The 22,120-nt window shown below is 43.0% G+C and overlaps 1 protein-coding gene across 3 annotated transcripts in view; it reads left to right on the plus strand.

Moving 5' to 3' along the window:
- Window positions 1-22,120, plus strand: part of SLC2A12 (solute carrier family 2 member 12) — a 76,473-nt gene that overhangs the window by 6,376 nt on the left and 47,977 nt on the right. For all 3 annotated transcript variants that reach the window (XM_068551249.1, XM_068551247.1, XM_068551248.1), the window contains exon 2: window positions 13,188-14,528. In XM_068551249.1, coding sequence (XP_068407350.1) covers window positions 13,188-14,528 — 1,341 coding nt within the window. The remainder of the gene's footprint in view (window positions 1-13,187; window positions 14,529-22,120) is intronic.

Consider the following 22,120-nt stretch of genomic DNA (forward strand, 5'->3'; position numbering starts at 1 on the left):
GGCAAGGGTTCGATCCCTGGTCGGGGAACTAAAAATCCTGCATGCTGCATGACGTGGCCAAAAAATAAAAATAAAATAAATAAAATAAAATAGAGAAGTGAAGAAAAAAGAATAGGGGAAAAAGTTGTAATTTTAATCAGTTGGTATCGTAAAAGAACATCCCTAAGCTAATGAATGTTTCATTTCTATTGGGAAACAAAATTGTGGAAAGCCCAAGGCAAAATCACAGGAAGAATTTTTAATGATATAAGCCCAGTTGTGTAGGTATTGCCAAAAACAAAGGAATTCAAGAATTTATGAAAAGGCAGAATTGTTATGCTGGAAACAAGGTATCATTTTACTTCCTTTGCTATCAGTAAGAGACTGTTACAAAGTTTTACTTCAGTGTTACGGAGATTTTCCCCCATAGATTCAGACTAAACAGATCTTTGCTGAATGATTTCTGTGGGCAACCCAATGAGGTAATATTACCCCAAGTTCACAGATAAGGAAACTGAGGCTAAGAGAGCAACAGTTAACATTTACCAAGCACTTACTAGCATGCACCAGCCACTTGTCTATCTCATTTATTCTCATAACAACTTTATGAGTTATGTAATATTATCTTTATTTTAGGAATGAGGACGCAGAGGAACAGAAAGATTAAGGGACATGTCAGGGTCTAGCTGGTAACTAACCAGACGCTCTGATTCCAGATTGTACCTTCAGCATTAAGACAAGGTACCTCTGGGAGAGAAGCAAAGTGACTTGCTCCACATAGCATGGATAATAGCCCAGAGATCCAAACCTCAGTATCCTAAATCCAAGCCAGGGTTTTGCCCACTTGAATGATAATACCATCCAGCACCAATGTTTCTACTTCCTGGTCTGTTCCGTGATCTGATCTGTGAATTTGGGTACCCAGTATATGCCTTTCAGAACTTTATTGCATTTTGTTTTAGCTATTCTCTAATTTTCCATGTGACATGTCTTTTTCTATAAGATTATAAATTCCCAGATAAAATATATATTCTTGTACCTATCAGAGCTCTGAGCTAACTGCAAGTGTTTAGAAAGTACTGTGTAGCTCATAAGAGGGAGGAATTATGCCTTTTCCTCTGTATTTCCATCAGGGATCACATGCAAATGGCACAAGTACAGCCATCTTGTAACCTAGGAAATGTGTCAGCACTGTGCTTGGATTGACCACCGTGCTGATTGCACTGTCCATATAGTTGAAACTGTCTGCCATCTGTGTCCAAGACGGTACTGCCATGGAGTATGTGCTTAATTGTTAAATTAGTGAGTGAGTGAAGAAGTGTTTGTTGAGTTGAACTAAAGAGCATTTAATTCTGCAATACTTATTGACCACCTACTGTGTGAGAGGCACAGTGCCGGATACTTCACAGTAAAAAAAAAAAGATACCTAAGACATTATCCAGGTCCATAAGTTTTACCAACTTATCAGAGAGATAAGAGTCTAAATAATGACAAGACAATCATTTAGCAAATATTGAGTGTCTCCTAGAAATCAGACATGATGCTAGACCCTGGGTCCAATGGTGAACCAGTGACATTCATGCAATGCAAATACTTATTAACAATTGGTGATGAGAGAGAAGAGATCAGGAAACCTACAAGGGAGGAGGTGGCCAGACACATAACGCCACAGTAGTGCACAGGGGGCAGCTCAGCCAGTTTTTGAAGGATCCTGGAAGACAGTATGGCTAAGCTGACTCAAGAAAGTATCACTGAGGCCAATAGATTTACAGAGAGAATTCTAAGCAGAGAAGATAGCTTGTATACAAGTTTGGAAAGGAGAGAATGGCACATTCAGGGAACTACGAATATTTTTGTCTGATGAAAGCACAGAGTTCAAAGCAGGAGAAAGAGGGTTATGAAAGAATCTGAAGGTGTTAAGTAGGGACGATGTTATGAAACCTTTGTGTGATAAGTATCATGAGAGGAGGAATTCTAAGGAAGAGATCCTACTGGTTTATAGAAATCCAGAAAAGTTTCTGAAAGTGATGATAGTGGTGAAAGAATTAGGGAGTCTTGGAAAGCTCCACCTGCATGGCTGTAAGTCCTTCAGCTCTATGACATCACCATTCTTTTAATATTTAAACAAAAGTAGCTCCAGCCCTCATAAAGTTGAATCCACATGCCCTCCACCTTGCTCAAACCCTGCCCTTGCTCCTCTGCCCTCCGCCCATCCTCGAGCACACCCGGTATACCGGTACACCTTAGGAGTCTTGTGGTTTCTGATCACTTTTTGCACCAACTTCCTGTTTCCTCTGGATTTTTGCCCTTCAGTTCCTGCAGCTGGTCTTTTCTCTTATCCCTGCTCCAATCCATGCGTGGATTACAGCCCTTTTCCTTCATATACTCAAATCCCATTCACGCAAGTTCTTTGTCGATTCTTACCGACAATTTGAAGAGAGCTGTAGTGCAATTAAATATTAGGTGGGCCCATTCATAAAATTCTCCTGTCAAATCCACCCTAGGGAATTTCTTGTAAACCAACTTTTCTAAAAGCTACAGGCCTCTTGCACTATTGTTCCCTTGTCTTCCCCATCCCCATCCCCCAGAACTTGACAAACTCTCCTGACCTTTTCTTTCATTTCTCTCATTTCTGGGTTCTGTTGGCCATTCTTTCTTGATATCTGTCTCTCTCTCTCTCTCTCTCTCACACACACACACACACACACGAAAATTCTTGCTTCTTGGCCTTTTCTCCTGTTCTCCCTCTGTCTCCCATAGCCCACCACTGTATTACCAACATGACCTATGGGCTTTCCCCTTAACCCTGAGGTGGCCGTCTAGGTATTCATTTTTAGTAAATAAAGTGCTCTTCCTAAGAACTTTACATCCACAGGCTTTACAATATTATTTTTTCTGCATTTCATTTCCTTAACTAAAGAATTTTTAAAGCACTGAGGGTGATTCTCAACCATTTTTGAGTACCTGGACTCCGTTTTTAAATTGAAAAACCTGGACTCCTTTATTTATTTATTTATTTATTTAAATTAATTAATTAATTAATTTTTATTTTTGGCTGCGTTGGGTCTTCGTTGCTGCACGCAGGCTTTCTCTAGTTGTGGCGAGCGGGAGCTACTCTTTGTTGCAGTGCGCGGGCTTCTCATTGCGGTGGCTTCTCTTGTTGAGGAGCACGGGCTCTAGGTGCACGGGATTCAGTAGTTGTGGCTTGCGGGCTCTAGAGCACAGGCTCAGTAGTTGTGGCGCATGGGCTTAGTTGCTCTGTGGCATGTGGGATCTTCCCAGACCAGGGCTTGAACCCGTGTCCCCTGCATTGGTAGGTGGATTCTTAACCACTGTGCCACCAGGGAAGTCCTGGACTCCTTTTTAAATAGAAAAACAACTTCAAATTCTCACATAATAGTTTTCACAGTTTTATATTTATTGATTAGAAAATATAGAATGACAGAAAGCTACTCTGCATTCACTCGCACTTTGAATTAAAACCTTTTTTTTCAATCACATCTACATATGTATGAAATCTTGAAGTACAGATATATATGTTACTATTTTTCCCAATGTTTAATAATCATTGATGGAATGAGGATCCTTTCTGAAGACTTTGCCAATTTTCAAAAGTCCCTCGCTCACCACAACTCATACACGTTGAAAATCTCTGGAGACAGCAGAGGCCTCTTGGTAAAATGGCTGCTGGTTTGTTCTCCAGATTCACCCCCTCTTAACTATCTATTGAAAATCCCCTTGAAAAGATGAAAAGAGATGCAAAATTACAATAGTATTAAAGCCAGATATATTCATCAATGAGTTAGAACTTACCCCTAAATAAAATGCAAATATGGACCTAATGTATAAACTAGGGCAGTAGTATTTTAACTCTCCACAAAAATCTCACTCAGCACCCCTAATGAGAGAATTTTCATCAGTCAAAGGATGACATCTCCACGGACCCCCCCCGGAGCTGCTTTTTTGGAGGGTCAGAAGGTTTTGCTCCATAGTCCAGTTCTTCCCACCCTATCCTGTCACCATCACTTCTCTTTCTATATCTCTTAAGGGCTACAATTTTCAAGATTTCAGCAACTCTGGCTGGCTCGTTGCATTCTAGAATGTGAAATCAGTGTTAAGAAGAGACAAAGTCCAAATGAGCCACTGGAATGGTACATTCTAGAAGTTGTAATTTTGCATGTATTGTTTTTGACAAGCAAAAAATGACAGTCTGTTCATAGTCAGGGGACCAAAAAGTGGAAGAAAAAAAATTCCTTTCTCAGTCCAGCGGGGTCACTCCACAAAAATAACTTCCAGACATCAGAAATTTGGCTAGCAGCTGTGCACATCAACTGCTCCTTCAAGTCTAAATACGAGAGTTTCCAACTGCAACTGGGTGGCTAGACTAAGGTGTGTCAGACACTGAAAACCCAACAGCTTTTCCAACTTCCTTCTTATTTCTTGGTCTTTCCCATCTGGGGAACTAGAAGATTCAGATACTCACTTAGTCTCTCTTGCAGCCAAGTTTGACTGTGGAACTCACTAGTTCTGGTCAACGAGACATTAGGACAAGTCTTTGTAGGGGAGGAAAAAAGTTTTCCTCAACCTTTTTAGGGCCTGTGGCTGAGTCCGAAAATTAAACTGACAAAGACTAACAGAAAAGCATCCATATTTATTTAATATAAGTGTTATGTGACAGGGAAACCTTCATAAGGAAATAAAGACCCAAAGACATGACTAAGCCTGAGTATTTTTATGCTAGATTTGATGAACAGTGCACAGTCATGAAAATATGACAGCTCAAGGAGTATGAGGTAAGTGTAGTGAGCCAGGGGAAACTTAGCAAGGCTGTTTGTTTGAATTCTTCTTGGTGCCCCTTTGTCTTCTGAGATAAGGATGTTCTTTTCCTCTGGGTATAACAGAGAGCACCTCTCACATGAGGGTTTTATGACCTGTTTCGGGGGGGAAGGGCAGGGGGAAGGCTAGAGCCACCTTCCTGTATCTGGCATTTTCTCAAATTCCTTCAGCTTAAAATATTCAATATGCCAAGGGGTTGTATTTTGGTGTAGCACGTCCTGAACCCGAGCATCTTCCAAGGTGCTTCTGAAACGTTCCTTCCCTGATAAAAGGAAAGAGGCACATGGGGTTAACCCCTTGCCCTAAGCCTTCTTCCATTGTCTGCTGCCTTTGAGTCTGGTTGTGAAAGCATCTAATATCTAGAGCTGTGACAGCCACCTTGCACATATGGTGACAGATTGGGGACAAAAGCCAACCCTCTGAGGAGGCAGGAACAGAAGGAGGCATAGAGTGTGAATCCTTGGAGACACCAAATTCAACTTGGTCTTCTCACAAAGTAAACAATAAATGCCCTTGTTTTTCAGGTTTTTGGTTTCCTGACGTCAAAAATATCGTAAATGATTTGGGGGCTGGGTAAAGAGAATGTGGCAATCTGGTTATTGTCAAGCACATTTTAAATACAAAGGCAAAGCGTGCATTTTAAGATTTCTCTTTACAGGAAACAAATACATTTTGGACAGCATCTGATTTCTGTTCTCTATAATTTAAAAAAAATGGACTCTGTGGAAAAAAGAGATGCAGGACAACATCTGGTGATAAGAGTAGATTGAGGTGAAGATGGAACTAGCTGAGATCAGAGATGCTAATAGACCTAATATGAGATGTGTGAAGTGTCAGAGTCTAAAACTGCAAGAGCATAATTATTATCTGAAATCTGTGATGCAGAGGAAAATAAGAGAAGCTATTCTAGGATGCACATAAAAAGAACAATAAGATAGAGATGAGAGGGGAAATGAATATATTTAGCTAACATATAAATAATTATTCCAAAACAAATGGGAAGGAAAAAAACCCCAAAATACTAGAGGAAATCTTTTCTGAGTAGGAGAACTCAACCAGTAGCAAAAAAAATTTAGAAGAAACAAGTACTCTGACTTGTCCTGGTGAAAGTTTCAAATTGAAGGAAAGATGAAAGAGAGGAAGGAAAGAAAGAAAAGAATGAAAGTCCTACAAGGGATCAGGCAGAAGAGAAGTGTTAACAACAGAGCAAAATGCAGGGAAGTGCTCTTATGCCCCCTCTTTATACCTCCCCAGGCAATAGAATTTGGAGAAGATTAGTTTCAGAAAAGTGTATCTGTGAAAGTACTACCTGGGCTTGGAAAAATAAAAGGAAGGAAAGTAAAGTTCCTATCTTTTTGTCCTAGAAAGTCCAAACAATAGTAGGTATAGAGGAAGGCCACATTTTCTGTTGTTCTGAGTTTCATTGCATGTTAAAGAGAGGATGGGGGTACGGGGAGTGGTGGGGGGAGAGTGGTTAGATAAAGGATAGTGTCCAATATTTACCATCACAGGGAGCACCACACATGGTCCAAGGCCAAGAGGCAGCATCTGGAACTTTTGACAGCTGTTGGAAACACCATACCACAATACCACACTCTCCTCACACCCTCCATACAAGAGAGCTATCTGATTAAGCCAGCGCTTTCCTTCCTGGGCATCCAATAGCCTCTGCAGAGCTCTGGCATCAGGTCCTGTGTGGGCCCCCCATACAGACTCTACTCTCAAGGGGCTCCCAATCTAAGCAGGAGACAGACTAATCCAGAGTGCTGTAAGGCCCTGGACACAAAGGCAGAAGAGAGAAGAGAGATTAATGCTAACCACAGAGAGGGAGTCTGGAAGATTTTGTAGAGGGGGGATATTTGAGCCGGATCTTCAAAGACTCAGGTTTCCCTAGGCTGTGAAGGAGGGAGGCCAGATGTGCCACGTGCCGTAAGTGAGGGACAACAGCATGAAGAGAAGCACAAGTCTGGGAAAGGGCAGGCATTTTACAGAAACAGCCAGTGGTGCAGAAGGGCTGGAGAATTGTGCCTGGAGACTGTTGTTGGGACCTGAAAACCTGGTCCTCAGAAAGGAGACTGCTAAACATGGAATCTGAGTGACTAGTGAACAAGCCTGTGCATGGGGCTGACATTAAATAAAACATAAATATACGAGTGACAGTGGAACACTTTATAGAGTCCCTGCAGTGGTGCCATATTAACTGGCTAATAACAGTGCTGAAAGCGCTATAGAAATACTGACTGCATGTTGTTCAGATGCTAAGCATTTATGTAAATATAAAGTTCCAGGTGCTAACCCTTAAGTAATACTAGGTATTAACCTTAGTCTGTTGACCAACCATGGGGAAGAGAGGACCAAGGATTGGCATTTGCAGCGCTGTTACCATGCATTCATTTATTTATTCACTCAACAGATATTTATTGAGGATTGACCTTGTGCCAAAGACTAGAGGTAAGAATACAGATGTAAAGAAAACAGGGTTTGGGGACTTCCCTGGTGGTGCAGTGGTTAAAACTCCATGCTCCCAATACAGGGGGCCTGGGTTCGATCCCTGGTCAGGGAACTAGATCCCACGTGCATGCTGCAATTAAGAGTTCGCATGCCACAACTAAGGAGCCCTCGAGCTGCAACTAAGGAGCCCGCCTGCCACAACTAAGGAGCCTGCCTGCAGCAGCTAAGACCCAGCGCAACCAAATAAATAAATAAAAATAAATTAAAAAAAAAAAAGAAAGTGGGATTCTTGCCTTCAAGGTCTTTCTGTGTAAGAGGGGAAGACAAAACAGGTCAATAAATGAGTGACAGAAGTATGCCTTCATATATCTGAAACCCTGCATTCTGTGCATAGCGGGAGTGCAGAGGGGCTGGGGTGGGACAGCAGAAGGTGGCAGATCAGGGTAGTCATCATGGGGGAGGTGGCACTTGAAATGACTCTTGAATGATGGGTTGGGATTAAAGGCATTCAGAGGGAAGGAGCAGAGAAAGAGGAGAACACAAATGCAAGGCCATTTGGGGGCCACTGCAAGTTTTTCTCGAGCAAAACATGAAGTAGGAGGTCTTTTAAATGTGTGAAGCCTTCACAGTTGGTCAAGCTGTATAATGACCTGGCTGCCTGCCAGAAAAAGACCTGCGTGTGCACGCTGCTTTCCAGTCTGTTGTAGGATTCAGTCCTCTGGCAAGTGTTTGCTGTGTGTCCATTATGTACCTACGCTATAATAGGCACATGGGGGAGAAAGGAAAGAGGAAAGCGGGCAGAAACTCAAATATTGTGAAAAATGGAGTGTTTCATGTGCTTGCGAGTTAAAGTTGTGGTTCCGTCTGAGTCACCATGAGCAGGAGACAATGCAGCTATTGTGAAAGCGGCCGGCAGCCTCCTAGCCTGTGGGGCTTGCCTGTCCTTTGTGCCCTGGATGTGGGTCTCAGTGCTCATTTGCATAAAGCCTCTGGGTTGTGATCACATCTTCAATAGGAACAGTTTTACTTTATTATCTTACTAAGGAATTATCATCGCATCAAAAGGAACACAGCTGGTCTAACAAAGCAGCCAGACCCAGAGTGTAGGCATGACCCAGGAGCCTGTGGGTACCAGTTGCAAGTTTCTAGATAGTTTCTACTTCTGTGATGTCCACAAAAGGCTGAGAATTCCCTATGGCATCTTTGGGGGGACACTGGGATGTAAAGAAGGGCCCTCGTGGATCAAGACCCTGAGCCAAATGGCCAGGAATGCTAAACTTCACCATGAACTTTAAGTGCGGACTGACTTCAGGGCTGGATGTCTATTGAAAAGGCTCTAATTATGATTTCTCACCCTCCTCTCTCCTGTAGTGCTGGCTGCTTCTCCTCAGTCCACCCAGCTGCCCCAGACTCTGCCATTCGTGTTTAGGCAGACATTCTCTCTCTTTCCTCCCGTTCTCTGTCAGATTTCTTGGAAAAGTCATCTCTACTTTCTGGCATCCATAGGATAGCATCCTGCTTCTATCATCATCAACCAAAAAGTAGACACAGAAAAAGAAAAACCCACTCTATGGCTTTCTTCATTTTATTTATATGGTAAAATAGCACCAGGAAAATTTCCCATGGTGGAAGTCCTAAGGTGTCACAGGGTTGAGATCCTGGAAGCGCTAGGGTCTAGCCTTCCACACTGAATTAGAATTCCAAATCCTGAATGGGCAGCCTGAGGACTGTAATGGAACCTCAGCAGTAACAAACAGCAGTCGTGAGATGAGTGGGGGAGCTAGTTTGGGTCAGTAGCCCTTAAAGCATATAATGGGGAAGATATAACCTTCAAATGAAATTCAAACAGTAAAGACCATAGCTTAATTCTGTAACATATAACGTGTGTTGGTATCCTCCCCCCAACCTATGTGAGTATAGGGTCATAGAATGTCCTAGTGCAACTGTATAAGCTTTTGAAGGCAAATTGCCTAGATAGGTGACAGATAGATAGATAGGTAGATAATACTGTGATATATAATTTTTAAAAACTTGTAGTTTTGCAAAGAGAATTTTTTATTAATTCATATGGAGACAATTTTATTATATCTCTAAAGAATTATACTCAGTGCTAGCTGCTGGGTCTGAAGAGGGACACTGACAAACCAGGATGGTTTCCAGACCCTTTGCACACATCCCAGTCTGTCAGTGTCCTATGAACCCTGAATAAAAGAATTAGGCATATGAGGCTAAGTCCAGAAAGCAGAAGAAAAAGCTGGGTCTCTCTTCTGTCAGGGGATATCTCCGCAAGACCACAAGAAGCTGGCTTTGGGGCATGCGCCCCTCCCCCCATCCCCTTTCTTCCTTAACCCACTGCCTCGACTCTCTCCAGAGTAGGATAATAGAGGGCTTCCCTGGTGGTGCAGTGGCTAAGAATCCACCTGCCAATGTAGGGGACACAAGTTCGAGCCCTGGTCCGGGAAGATCCCACATGCCGCAGAGCAACTAAGCCCATGCGTCACAACTACTGAGCCTGCGCGCCACAACTACTGAAGCCTGCGCGCCTAGAGCCCATGCTCCGCAACAAGAGAAGCCACTGCAATGAGAAGCCTGCACACCGCAACGAAGACCCAACACAGCCAAAAATAAATAAATAATAGATTTATTTTTAAAAAGTAAAAATAAAGTAGGATAATAGAGCATCACAGGAAGGAACTCTTGTATCTTAAGGGGTCTTTCTTTTTCTAAGGAAGCACTATTTCCCATCCAACAAAACGGGGAAACTAAGGAAGGCGAAGGAGAAGGGCAAGGTGGCAAAGACCGTCTTCTGCTACTCACACAGCTCTGGCATCTCTTCCCCCGTGTCCTTGACTCAGTACCCCATGCCGCCCTCTGTCCCTCTAAATCTGCTTCTGGGGTGCCTCACTCAACCTGCCTCTCAAGTGTCTCATTCTCCAGAGTCACTTATTTCTCCAACCTGAATACTGGAGACCAACTGCCAGAGCACACACCCTAATCAGCACATCAAACTTAGATATAAAGAACAATGACAAGAAGAGATAAGGAGCAATGTGATATTCTTATCCAAATGTGAGAATCTGACTCAGATCACCTGTGGTAGAAGAATTTGTTGTTGAGGATTTTAAGATCACGTGGGAAAAAAGAACATGTGGAAATTGAGGGCATGAGAGTACTTCAAAGTCATTTTGCATGTGAAAATTAAAAGAGTACATAATAAATAATAGAAAATAGAGCTATCACTAGAATGTTAAGTTTCTTGGGGGGCAAGAACCACATCTGTTTTGTTTCATTGTGATACATATAGAGATATATCTGTACATATACATAGATATCTCCCAGTACCTAGGAAGATGCCTGCTGTGTAATGATGTTAAATATTTGTTTTCTGATTAGCTGGTTAAATTGCTGATGTAATTTCAATTTAATGGTTTGTATTCGCAATGCTCATACATCAACTTTATTTTATTGTGGATTATTGCATTTTTATTTGCTCCTCCATCTAAATATTTGATGCTTTTTAAATTTTATTTTTGGAGTCTCCCATTTTCCACATGCCATCAGGATCCCAGAGATGTAAAATACCTTGGATACTTGTGGGAAGCGATGTCAGATCACCTTTATCTGACCTGCTCCTTTCACCAAAGCTAAATGGCATTTTGAAACCACACCTCCTACTCCAGCAACGGCATAGTTGAGCAGCCTCAGCTCAGCCTGTGATAATTGTGTGTCCAAGCACACGTTTCTAGTCCGTTTCACACACATCTCAATCTGCTGCTTCTCCATTGCCTTTGCTTTTGCTTCCTCTTCTAAATGTTGGCATTCCCTAGGTCCTCGTCTTCGTCTTGCTTCTCTTGTTCCTCTATTCTGTCTCCCTAAGTGATCTCTCCCATCCCTGTGGCTGTAAATACCAAATACACACTGCTGGATCCCAAATACATCTCCCCAGCCTTGACTTACCTCTTCAATTCCAAATCTGTATGCTCAATCCACTGCCTGATATTTTAATTGGAACAGCTTACAGGTAAAACAAGTAAACCGTTTTAGTAAATCTAATGTGGAACTTCTGATTTCCACTTCTCCTTTCACCCCCACCCATAGCCAGGTCCCTTCTGCTTCTTCCCTAGGTCAACCTGTGGCCCATATAGTACATAAGCCTGCACACCGGGTACTGAATATTGTAAAGCCACCCAACCGACTGCTCAAACCAGGGAGCCATCTTGGGTTCTGACCCACTTCCTTACCCTCCAACACTAATTCATGAGCAAGTGTCATCGTTTTTACCTCCAAATTAACTCTTGAATCTGTCTGCTTGTCATCAGTTCCACTCCTCACACCCAGATGCAAGCTGGCACCGTCTCTTGTCAAGACTAAGGTGACAAACTACCCCCTACTACCGGTCTTGCCTTTTGTTTTTTTTTTTATTTTTGGCTGCGTTGGGTCTTCGTTGCTTCGCACGGCCTTTCTCTAGTTGCGGTGAGCGGGGGCTACTCTTCGTTGCGGTGCGCGGGCTTCTCATTGTGGTGGCTTCTCTTGTTGTAGAGCACCAGCTCTAGGCGTGCGGGCTCAGTAGTTGTGGCACGTGGGCTCAGTAGTTGTGGCTCACAGGCTCTAGAGCGCAGGCTCAGTAGTTGTGGCGCACGGGCTTAGATGCTCCGTGGCACGTGGGATCTTCCCGGACCAGGGCTCGAACCCGTGTCCCCGGCATTGGCAGACGGATTCTTAACCACTGCGCCACCAGGGAAGCCCCGGTCTTGCCTTTTGACAGCTAGTCTCCACACAGCAGCAAGAAGCTCAGAGTGTCTTCCCTCTTACTGGTCAGTGGACATGGACCCCACTGTATTGCGAATACAATAAAAAGTTGTCACTGTGACCTGCCAGGTCTTGCATGAAGTGTCCCCTCTCTACCTACCCACTTTCACTGATGCCCCCTCCCACCTCCCTCCCCAAGCTCATGCTGTGCCCCCATACATGACATGACGTCCTGGCATTTCACAGGTCCTAAAACAGGACGAGTGATTTTCTGTGCTCCGGCCTTGGAAACTACTGCTTCCTGGACCTGTGATACTCTTCCCTAAGCCTTTGTCTTTTTGTTTTGTCTCCTTTCTGTTATGACAAGTTACAGACATGTAATACACACTTATGTACCTACCACCAAAAATTAATTACTTTTAACATTTCACCATTTTCCCTCAGATGTTAACCCTATAAGAATGGAACAATATAAAGCCCCTTTTGTTCTTCCCCCTGTCCCATGCCCCTTCCTCCTTCCTCAGAGTGAGTGATGGATGCTGTCGGGTCCTTTCCCTGCACCTACTTCCACCTCCTTCTTTCTGACCCAGCCCTGAATTCGTGGAGGCGCTCACATCCTGGCCTCCCCCAACACCCTCATGTGTTTCAGCAAAAGCCAGCAGTGGCCCGATTGCGGCCAAGGAGACCGGAGGGCAGGTTTCCTGGAGGCTGTGCTTCATTTTGCCCCAGGTTCCACGCTGGGAAGACTGGGGCCCTTCCGGAGGCTGCTTCGCTCTCTGTCCTGCCCTCAAGGGTTTGCCTTAGACAGCGGGACCCGAGGAGCTACGCTCTCTGAATTTCTCATCCAACACCAAGGCAGGAATGAAACCGTGTTCTTTTTTGTTCAGTCCTCGTCATCTGTCATCTGCTTATCTCGCATATCTGTCTGCTCAAAACGAAAACCAACATCACATCACAAACAGAAGGAATAACTTTCTAAATGTCTCCACCCCTCTCCTCCCCAAAAATGAAAGAAAAAGGATTTTTCCTTCTTTAATCATGTCTTGGTTAGTGTATTATTGGACTATGATTCTATGTGTTTATACTCAGTGCTATGAAAAACGTACTTAGACAAGCTTAAGTCTCCATCAGACACAATTCAGAACTGACCTGTTTCTTCTCTCTGCTCGTAGGTTGCGGTATGTTTACTCTCCTGTCGTCTGTCACGGCTGCTGTCAGCGGCTTCCTGGTGGGGTATGAACTTGGCCTCATCTCTGGGGCTCTTCTGCAGATAAGAACCTTGTTAGCCCTGACCTGCCACGAGCAGGAAATGGTTGTGAGCTCCCTCCTCATCGGGGCCCTACTGGCCTCTCTCATCGGAGGGGTCCTGATTGACAGGTGCGGAAGAAGGGCCGCCATCATCCTGTCGTCCTGCCTCCTTGGACTTGGGAGCCTGGTTTTGATCATCAGTTTATCTTATGCGGCTCTCATAGCGGGACGCATTGCTATTGGGGTTTCCATTTCACTCTCTTCCATCGCCACTTGTGTCTACATCGCAGAAATTGCTCCGCAACACAAGAGAGGCCTTCTTGTGTCGCTGAACGAGCTGATGATTGTCATCGGCATCCTTTTTGCCTACATCTCAAACTACGCGTTTGCCAATGTTTCCCACGGCTGGAAATACATGTTCGGCCTTGTTATTCCCTTGGGAGTTTTGCAAGCGATTGCGATGTACTTTCTTCCTCCAAGTCCTCGGTTTCTGGTGATGAAGGGACACGAGGAAGCTGCTAGCAAGGTTCTCGGAAAGCTGAGAGCCATCTCCGATACAACAGAGGAACTCACTGCGATAAAATCTTCCCTGAAAGATGAATATCAATACAGTTTTGGGGATCTGTTTCGTTCAAAGGACAACATGAGGACCCGAATCATGATAGGCTTAACATTGGTATTTTTTGTACAAATCACTGGCCAGCCAAACATATTATTCTATGCATCCACTGTTTTGAAGTCCGTTGGCTTCCAAAGCAACGAGGCAGCTAGCCTCGCCTCCACAGGGGTTGGGGTTGTCAAGGTCATCAGCACCATCCCGGCCACCCTTCTTGTAGACCATGTCGGGAGCAAAACCCTCCTCTGTGTCGGCTCCTCTGTGATGGCAGCTTCACTGGTAACCATGGGCATCGTGAACCTCAACATCCATATGAACTTCACCAATATCTGCAGAAACCATAGTCCTATCAACCAGTCTTTGGATGCGTCTGTGTTTTATGGACCAGCTAACCTGTCAGCCAGCAATGACACTCTTAGAGAATCCTTTAAAGGGATGGCTTCCCACAGCAGAAGCTCACTAAGGCCCATGAGAAATGACATGGGTAAGAGAGGAGAAACGACCTTGGCATCCTTATCGAATGCTGGACTAAGCCAAACTGAATACCAGATCATCACAGACCCTGCGGACGTCCCAGCTTTTTTGAAATGGCTGTCCTTAGCCAGCTTGCTTGTTTATGTTGCTGCATTTTCAATTGGTCTAGGACCAAGTAAGTATTTTATTTTGTATTCCTTCCCTCTCTCCCCTTATGAATGTTATATATTATCTTTGACCCGTCAGAGCATCCTACTGCTATAGTACCTCATACACGGAACTACTAGAAGCAAGATGGGGATGATATTGACCACCTGATGTTTCTGCTAATGAGGAAAGTATGGTTGGCTTATATCTGCCGTGTGAAATGCGCAGGGCTAGTATTCAACCAAGGATTAGTTTCCCATTATCTGTCACATGAGGATACTTTAATATCAGTTGATTAGGAATGAATCAGACCTTGAAAGATATTTGTTGCTCAAGAAAATATATTGTTTTACAAAAACAAAGTTTACTGGGACATTGTCTTCTATATCATTCTCTACTTTCTTCATAGGTGCAAGGAAAAAATTGTGTTTAGATTTTCTTAGAGACACAATAGTAGATGCATTCCAGTAATAAAGAAGAAGAAGGGAATTAAGAAGGAATTATTATGGAAAGGATAATGCATTACTGAAGTATATTTGATCGCTAGAGTAACATCCTGGGGCACTTTACTCTGTCTGTTAAACAGGAGAATGGGAGTCAATGCATTCCCATTGAACATAGTACAAACAATCTACAGGGAGGTAGCTACAAGGTTGTTTTATTTGATATAGTCAGTCTATTGCAGTGACAAAGTTTAATCACTTCTCTTGAGCAAACTCTGGAGTTTGTTAGAATAGGTTGTTTGTTGCAGTTCTTTCATCTTTTAGCCTCACATCCAAAGTCTAAACCTCTCTGTAGGGAAGTTGTGAAGGCTCTTTTTTATGCCTCACTAGAAAATGATGCGCTTAAAAATCAAGGGTAGGGTTTCCCTGGTGGCGCAGTGGTTAAGAATCCGCCTGCCAATGGAGGGGACACGGGTTCAAGCCCTGGTCTGGGAAGATCCCACATGCCGCGAAGCAACTGGGCCCGTGAGCCACAATTACTGAGCCTGCGCGTCTGGAGCCTGTGCTCCGCAATGGGAGGGGCCGCGATAGTGAGAGGCCTGCGCACCGCGATGAAGAGTGGCCCCCGCTTGCCACAACTAGAGAAAGCCCTCGCACAGAAACGAAGACACAGCACAGCCATAAATAAATAAATAAATAAAATTATTTAAAAAAAAAAAAAAATCAAGGGTAGTCTGTCTCTACCACCATCACCTCCTACCTGCCACCTCTCCCTCCCACTCTCATTCCTCTCCATCTCTCTCCCTTTCTTCCTCCTTCCTTTCCTCTCTTACAGAGTTGATATTGAAACTTTTGTTTACAATGATCAAGGAGCAGACAAATTTTCTCCCATAAAGGGAAGTGCTGGAGGTTCAAGAATAATGAGAAGGCATAGGCTGTGTTGAAGGAGAAGGAATCTCATGAACACGTGCAGGTTTCTGGTGCCAGACACTGGACAGTGTTTCTGGAGAGGGCTTGTCCTAGTGATCCACTCTTAACTCTTCATTCAAATGATATGTACTGAGTGACTAATTGTTTTAATAGCCAGGAACTATGCTCAATATTAGGGAAACAGTAATGAACAAGGCAGATACTGTCCCTGTCTTCAAGGAGATTTTGGTTGAATGGACTGAGCTATGCTCCCTGTGTCTGCTTCTTTCTGGTCAGCAACCAGCAGGTTTGGCCTGCTTAATCTCAGTTAATTAATAACTGGCCTTGCACATGGCCCATACAGCCTCTCCTTCAACTCTGCTTCCTCATCTTTTAGTTTCTACTCCTACGTCTATGTGAGATCAGTCTCTAGATACTGATTCATTCAGATTCCATAGAGGGAATCTGATGTACACTGCTCTTTGCTGTGCCAGGTCATAAGGGGTTGTTTTAGTCTAAGCAGCTATGGCTAGATTGGACTACATGATCTAAAGCACTGATGTCCAGAAGATGGCCCTTCCTTTCACACTATGAGTAGACAGATTTCCCCATAAGGGACTGTGCATGGGCAGATAGAGGAAATGCTACAATACCATCAACCTCTGCTCTCTCTGACCTGTTCCTGGACCCTGACCCTGCTTCTTAAGACTGAAAATGATAAACATCATTAACGAATAGTTTCCTGGAAACAAGTTTCTACCATTCTTTCAAGATTCAATTATCTTGGGTGTGCACCTGTGAGACACTTGTTTTAATCAGTTTGGGTTGCCATGGCTTAGAGAACAAACATTTATTTCTCACAGTCCGGAGGCTGGGAAGTTCAAGATCAAGGTGCTAGGAGATTCAGTTCTTGGTAGGGCTCTCTTCCTGGTTTGTAGAGGCAGACTTTTTGCTGTATGGGACAGAGAGAGAGAAAGAGAGAGAGAGAGAGGAGAAAAGTAACTAGATCTTTTGTGTCTCTTCTCATAAGGGCACTAATTCCACCATGGATGCTTCACCCTCATGACCTAATTACTTCCCAAAGGCCCCATCTCTAAATGTCATCACATTGGGTATTAGGGTTTCAACATATGAATTTTGGGGAGCCATAACATGCAGCAATAACAATACTTATGTGGCCACTCTGATACATAAAGCTAATGAAATTTGAGTAAGCACCTTTTTAAAATTGTTATTTTCAGAAACTCTTTAAAGTCTATTAGAAGAGCAAGATATGAGTGCTACCTTGTACCAAGGAATCAACTTAACCTTGTCTGTGAACCTTTCTATATCAATAAGGTTTGCTTACTTGATAAACTTCAGGTGGTTTTTATTGTTCCATTGATTCCCTTTGCTGGCATCTTTTTTTCCCTATATATTCATCATAAAACTAAAAATTTTTCTTTTTTGCATCAGTTTTCTTGATCCAATCTTTTGAAATATCACAGATCAATTAAGAAAAGGATGCCCTCTTTGTTTTCATTCAGAGAACCTCTCAGGTTGGCAGAGGTTATGACATGACACACTTTATAATATGAGAGACATTGATCTTAAACTTCCAGAGCCAAACTATTCATGGTAAGAGTCCTCCCGAGCTCATGATACTCTTCTTCTCTTTAGTTTTTGGGTAACTTTGAAAAGTACAGTAAATCCTCAGTCACTCACATATCATTTGGTACTTTATTATATTAGAGCAAGAGTTCCCCTTTTCAGGAAGCTCAATCTGATTTTGGAAAAAAAATATTGGAGGCTATTTGTTATTTACCTTCTAGAATTCCTTAAATAGTATTCTATACTAATTTTTAAAAATACATAATTTAAGCTTTAGATTCAGCTAATATTTATTGGCACCTATTATGTCAAACACTGCTCTAGGAAGTTTTTACATATTTTGGAATACTTCATTTTACCTTCACAACAAGCCTGGGAAGAAAAGTATTCACCAAATTTTATAAATGAAGACACTGAATCTCAGAGAAGTTAAGTGACTTGCTCTCATGAAAACATCTCTTGTCTTCTGAAATGGCCAAGACAAGAATAGGCAGAACTGTGTTGGTCTTGATAGTAACTGTTAATTGTCAGTTCAGTCCTCTCCTTGAAGATATATTAGAAATAAGAATGAATGAAAATAGCGTATCATTGTCCATCGCATGAGGCTATTAAATGGGCCACTGCATTTTATGCAGGATAGAGACAGTCTCTCTTTTTCTGAAGCTCTGCTAGCTAAGCGAGCGTGTACATTTTTTATAAGGCTGAGCTACAGGATAAAAGAGAAGGAAGATAATGATGAGAATGCAGAAGTTTTTGATGTGCATTTACTTGAATAACTAAACTTGATTAAGATAATGTTTAGTGTGTATATTGGTTGGAATTCAAGCTCAGCTATAACAAAGACCAAAACGACAGTGGCTTAAACAAGATAGCAGTTTCTTTCTTTCTGTTAACAGCTGGAGCTGGGTAGCTCTGGGTGCTGTGGAGGCTTCCAGCCCAGGCACCAGAAGCCTATAGATAAGTGTCCCCAGACGCCATGGTTTAATATTGGTTCCCAGTCTATCGTGATGCCTATTTAGAGATATTAAGATCAAGTTTAAAATTTCATCACCCTTTTCTGATAGCTAATGATCCCTTGAGAATAAGTGAAATGCACAAAGTACAGTCAATTAAAGGGAGGCTAGGTATTGAAAGGCCTGGATGAGAAGACAGTGTGAGCAATTCTACCAGAAAAGCAGAACTGCTGTGAGTGATATGAGATAAGGAATTTTCTACAGGGATTAGACATCGCATAATTGTGAGAGCTGCTGAGCAAGCAAAGGTCTGGTAGGGGACGGTTAGAGGCAAAGGAGAAAGTCACTAATCAGGGCCACAAAGAAAAGCTGGTGGAGTCCGTGAAGCCTGTGGTTTCTGCATCTGGTTGCAGCCTGAAGTCTCTGCAGGTCAGCAGGGCAGGTGGGAGGAAAAGCTGGACGCAGAGCCGGGGGAGCAAAGACAAGGGACCCTGCTGGGGCAAACTGGAATCCATAAGAAGAACCTGGAACCCACATCTGTCTCTCACCATGTCAACTCTGATGATGCAGGCCACCTGCAGAAAAACTGATGTCCTTCTCCACAGAGCCCTGCCCATATGCCTGGCCTGGTACTTGGAGAAATTGGAGGAGGAGATCTGGGTGCACTGGCTGCTCCCCATGCCAACAAGGAGAACCAGCAGATCACAACAATGTGTACAACCTGCACTGATGTCCAGGGCACCAACCCCCCAAGCACAGGGCTGAGTGTCACTTTGGCCTTCCAAGTCTCAGGCAAATTTCTCTTCTGGGCAACCCTTACCCAGAACTACACAGGGAAGGAAATGTAGTTCCAGCTTAGCTAAACTGACACAGTACAAAATGGCCAGAGTGATAAACTCGACTAAGAGAATAGATGTGAATCTGGAAAGAAATATTTCAGAAGGTCAAAGCCTCTGTATTCTGTCTTCAGTTTCTGTGATAGACATTTATTTCTTTTAATTAAAATATTACTTGTTAAACTATATGACTAGCTTCCATTCCATCTAGTTCTAAAGAAGCCATGAGGTCATTTCATTACTTTCTCTTGGCTTTTGTTTCTTTAGCTATAAAACCAAAAAAAAACACTCTTTTGCTAATGCATTATAAAAGCTTTCATATTTATTTTCTCAGGAACGTTAATTGTCTCCCTTGAGCTGACGACTGTCACATATCTCCAGTTCCATTGCCTCACATGACTTCTTGTTCCCTTTTTCCCAATGAGTGCTGGACTTTTCCATTTTGATGCTTCACTGTCAGCTGAACACAAAGAAGCTGAGACTGAATTCTTATTCCCCTCACGTCAAGGGGACTTGTCTTTCTTTTCCATGGGGTAGTGACTCTGCCAGTCACTCAGGTCCGACGTTCTGGGCCTGTTTCCCGATCCAGTCAATAACCAAATGATCTTGGATTTTCCCTCACAAAGGGTTCCTTTGTTCATTTTTTCCTTCCCATTTCTGCCATCCTAGTCTACCCCTTTTGGTCTCATCCCTAGATTACTGGGAGACCCTTCCTGTGGTTCTTTCCCCTTCTAGGCCTTTCCCACACCCAACCATCCTCCATACCAGTGTCCCCTAAATAATCATGTTCCCCATGTCACCACAGCTCACAAATCTTCCATGGCTTCCCACTTTCTTCCATATAAGAAGAATCAAATGCCTTTCAAGGTGAAAAGAAGATTAGAAATGATCTAGTCCTACATTTTCCTTTTAGAGAAAAGAAACAAGAAACTCTCAGAGATTGAGATCACACAGATTTAGGACTAGAACTCTGGATATCTGAAGCCTAATTCCATGCTCTTTCTACGACTATATCACTCATCCTAGAGGGAAAAGATGTGTGATTTTCAAGGTTCTCCATCATCCCACCCAACTCCATCAGAGTGTCTGCACAACTCCAAGGGGCACCATTTACATCATGGTCTGTGGAGTTTTCTTTCAGGGCTACCATTCATATAGAAACACATATAGATTTCACATGGGATATAAAGAGAATGATGCCCCCCTGACGTTGTGACATGAGGCAATGCTTTGCCTCTCTGGGCATTTTTATTTCCCATTGCTCCCCACCCAGGTCAAGAGACAGAAAGCATTTGTTGTGGCCTCTTTTCCTTCCCCCCCCTACTCTACCCAAGTCCCTCCTATCTTGAAAGCTCAGTGAAAGTCTTATGAATTCACTCCATTTCTTCAAGGTCTTTATTTGTATGAACTACTAGTTATTTCTAGTGTAGACTAGTTCAGTTCTGGGCTACAAAGAGCCTGCATTTAAAATCACAAAACCTAGGTTCTAATCTCAGTTCTTCTGCCTACTAGTTATATGTTTTTAAGTCATTTATTTTCTCTGAAGCTCTCTCTAAATCCATGAATTGGGCATAATAATACCTGTCCTATCTCACAGAGTATAGGTGAGCATCAAGGGAACTAATGCATGTGCAAGTGTTTTGGATGTTATAGTGTATGATGTAAATGGAAGTTACCATGTGATACTACAACTTAGTCCTTTATGATACAGTGTACTGCTTTTGTATGCTTGTTTGGTTTATTAACCAGAATGTGGTTACTGGATTGTAAGCTCTTTGAGGGAAGACACGACATCTCACATTTTTTCCTTCTGTCCCTTTAAGTCAGCACTGTATATATCTGTTTGAAAACCATGCAGGGGTACATTTATGTTTCTAAGGAGGAGAGGGAAAGAAGAACTTTAAAACTAAGGTGAATATACAGGAAAAATCTCCAAGTGTGCTTCTTTATCTGTGTCAAGCTATCTAGTGGGTAGGCTAAGTACCAGGAAAGCTGGGAACGCTAGGTTGCCACAGAAGCTCCTGTTCCTCCTGAAACCATCATGTTTTTGCAAAACAATCTATCACTTTGAAACCACACACCTCAGATTGGGACTCGAACCCACAATCTTCTAATCTCACTCCTTCAGGTGGGACTCGAATCCAGCTGCACTTCAGTTGGGACTTGAACCCAAAATTTCTGGCTTAGGCAGGGACTCGAACCCACAGTCTCCCAGCTGAAACCACACACCTGGTCACAGGATTTAATGGACCTCAGGTTCTTTACGTCTCAGCACAGAAGGAATTCAGTGAGAGGCGAAGTGATAGGCAAGTAGATTTATTAACATAGGACGCTTGTGAAGGATACAAGAGGGCAGGCAAGAGGACTCTGCCCTGAAAGTTAAGTGGGAAAGCAGGTTTATTTAGGGAGATACACACTCCATAGACAGAGCATGGGCCATCTCAGAAGGCGAGAGGCCCCGAAATATGGGGTAGTTAGTTTTTATGAGCTGGGTAATTTCATAGGCTAACAAGTGGGAGGATTATTCTGACTATTTTGGGGAAGGGGCAGAGATTTCCAGGAATTGGGCCACAGCCCACTTTTTGGCCTTTAATGGTTGGCTTTGGGACTGTCATGGTGCCTGTGTGTATGTCATTAAGCATATGCTAATGTATTATAATGAGCTTATAATGAGGCTCAAGGTCCTCTGGAAGTCAAATCTTCCACCATCTTGGGCATAATCTGTTCTAACTAGTTTTTGTCATATCCTCAACAGCTATGTCATTCTTTTAAAGGTTGTGCCTTGCCGCCTTCCCTCCTGTCTCAACTGTGGTGTGAGTTTTAAAAATCTTTTTCTGTTTTTGCCTCTAAGAAAAGATGCAGGAGAGTTAGCAGTGCTCAGAAATAAGT

Source organism: Eschrichtius robustus, chromosome 9, assembly GCF_028021215.1.
Source record: "Eschrichtius robustus isolate mEscRob2 chromosome 9, mEscRob2.pri, whole genome shotgun sequence".
In the NCBI taxonomy this organism is placed as follows: Eukaryota; Metazoa; Chordata; class Mammalia; order Artiodactyla; family Eschrichtiidae; genus Eschrichtius; species Eschrichtius robustus.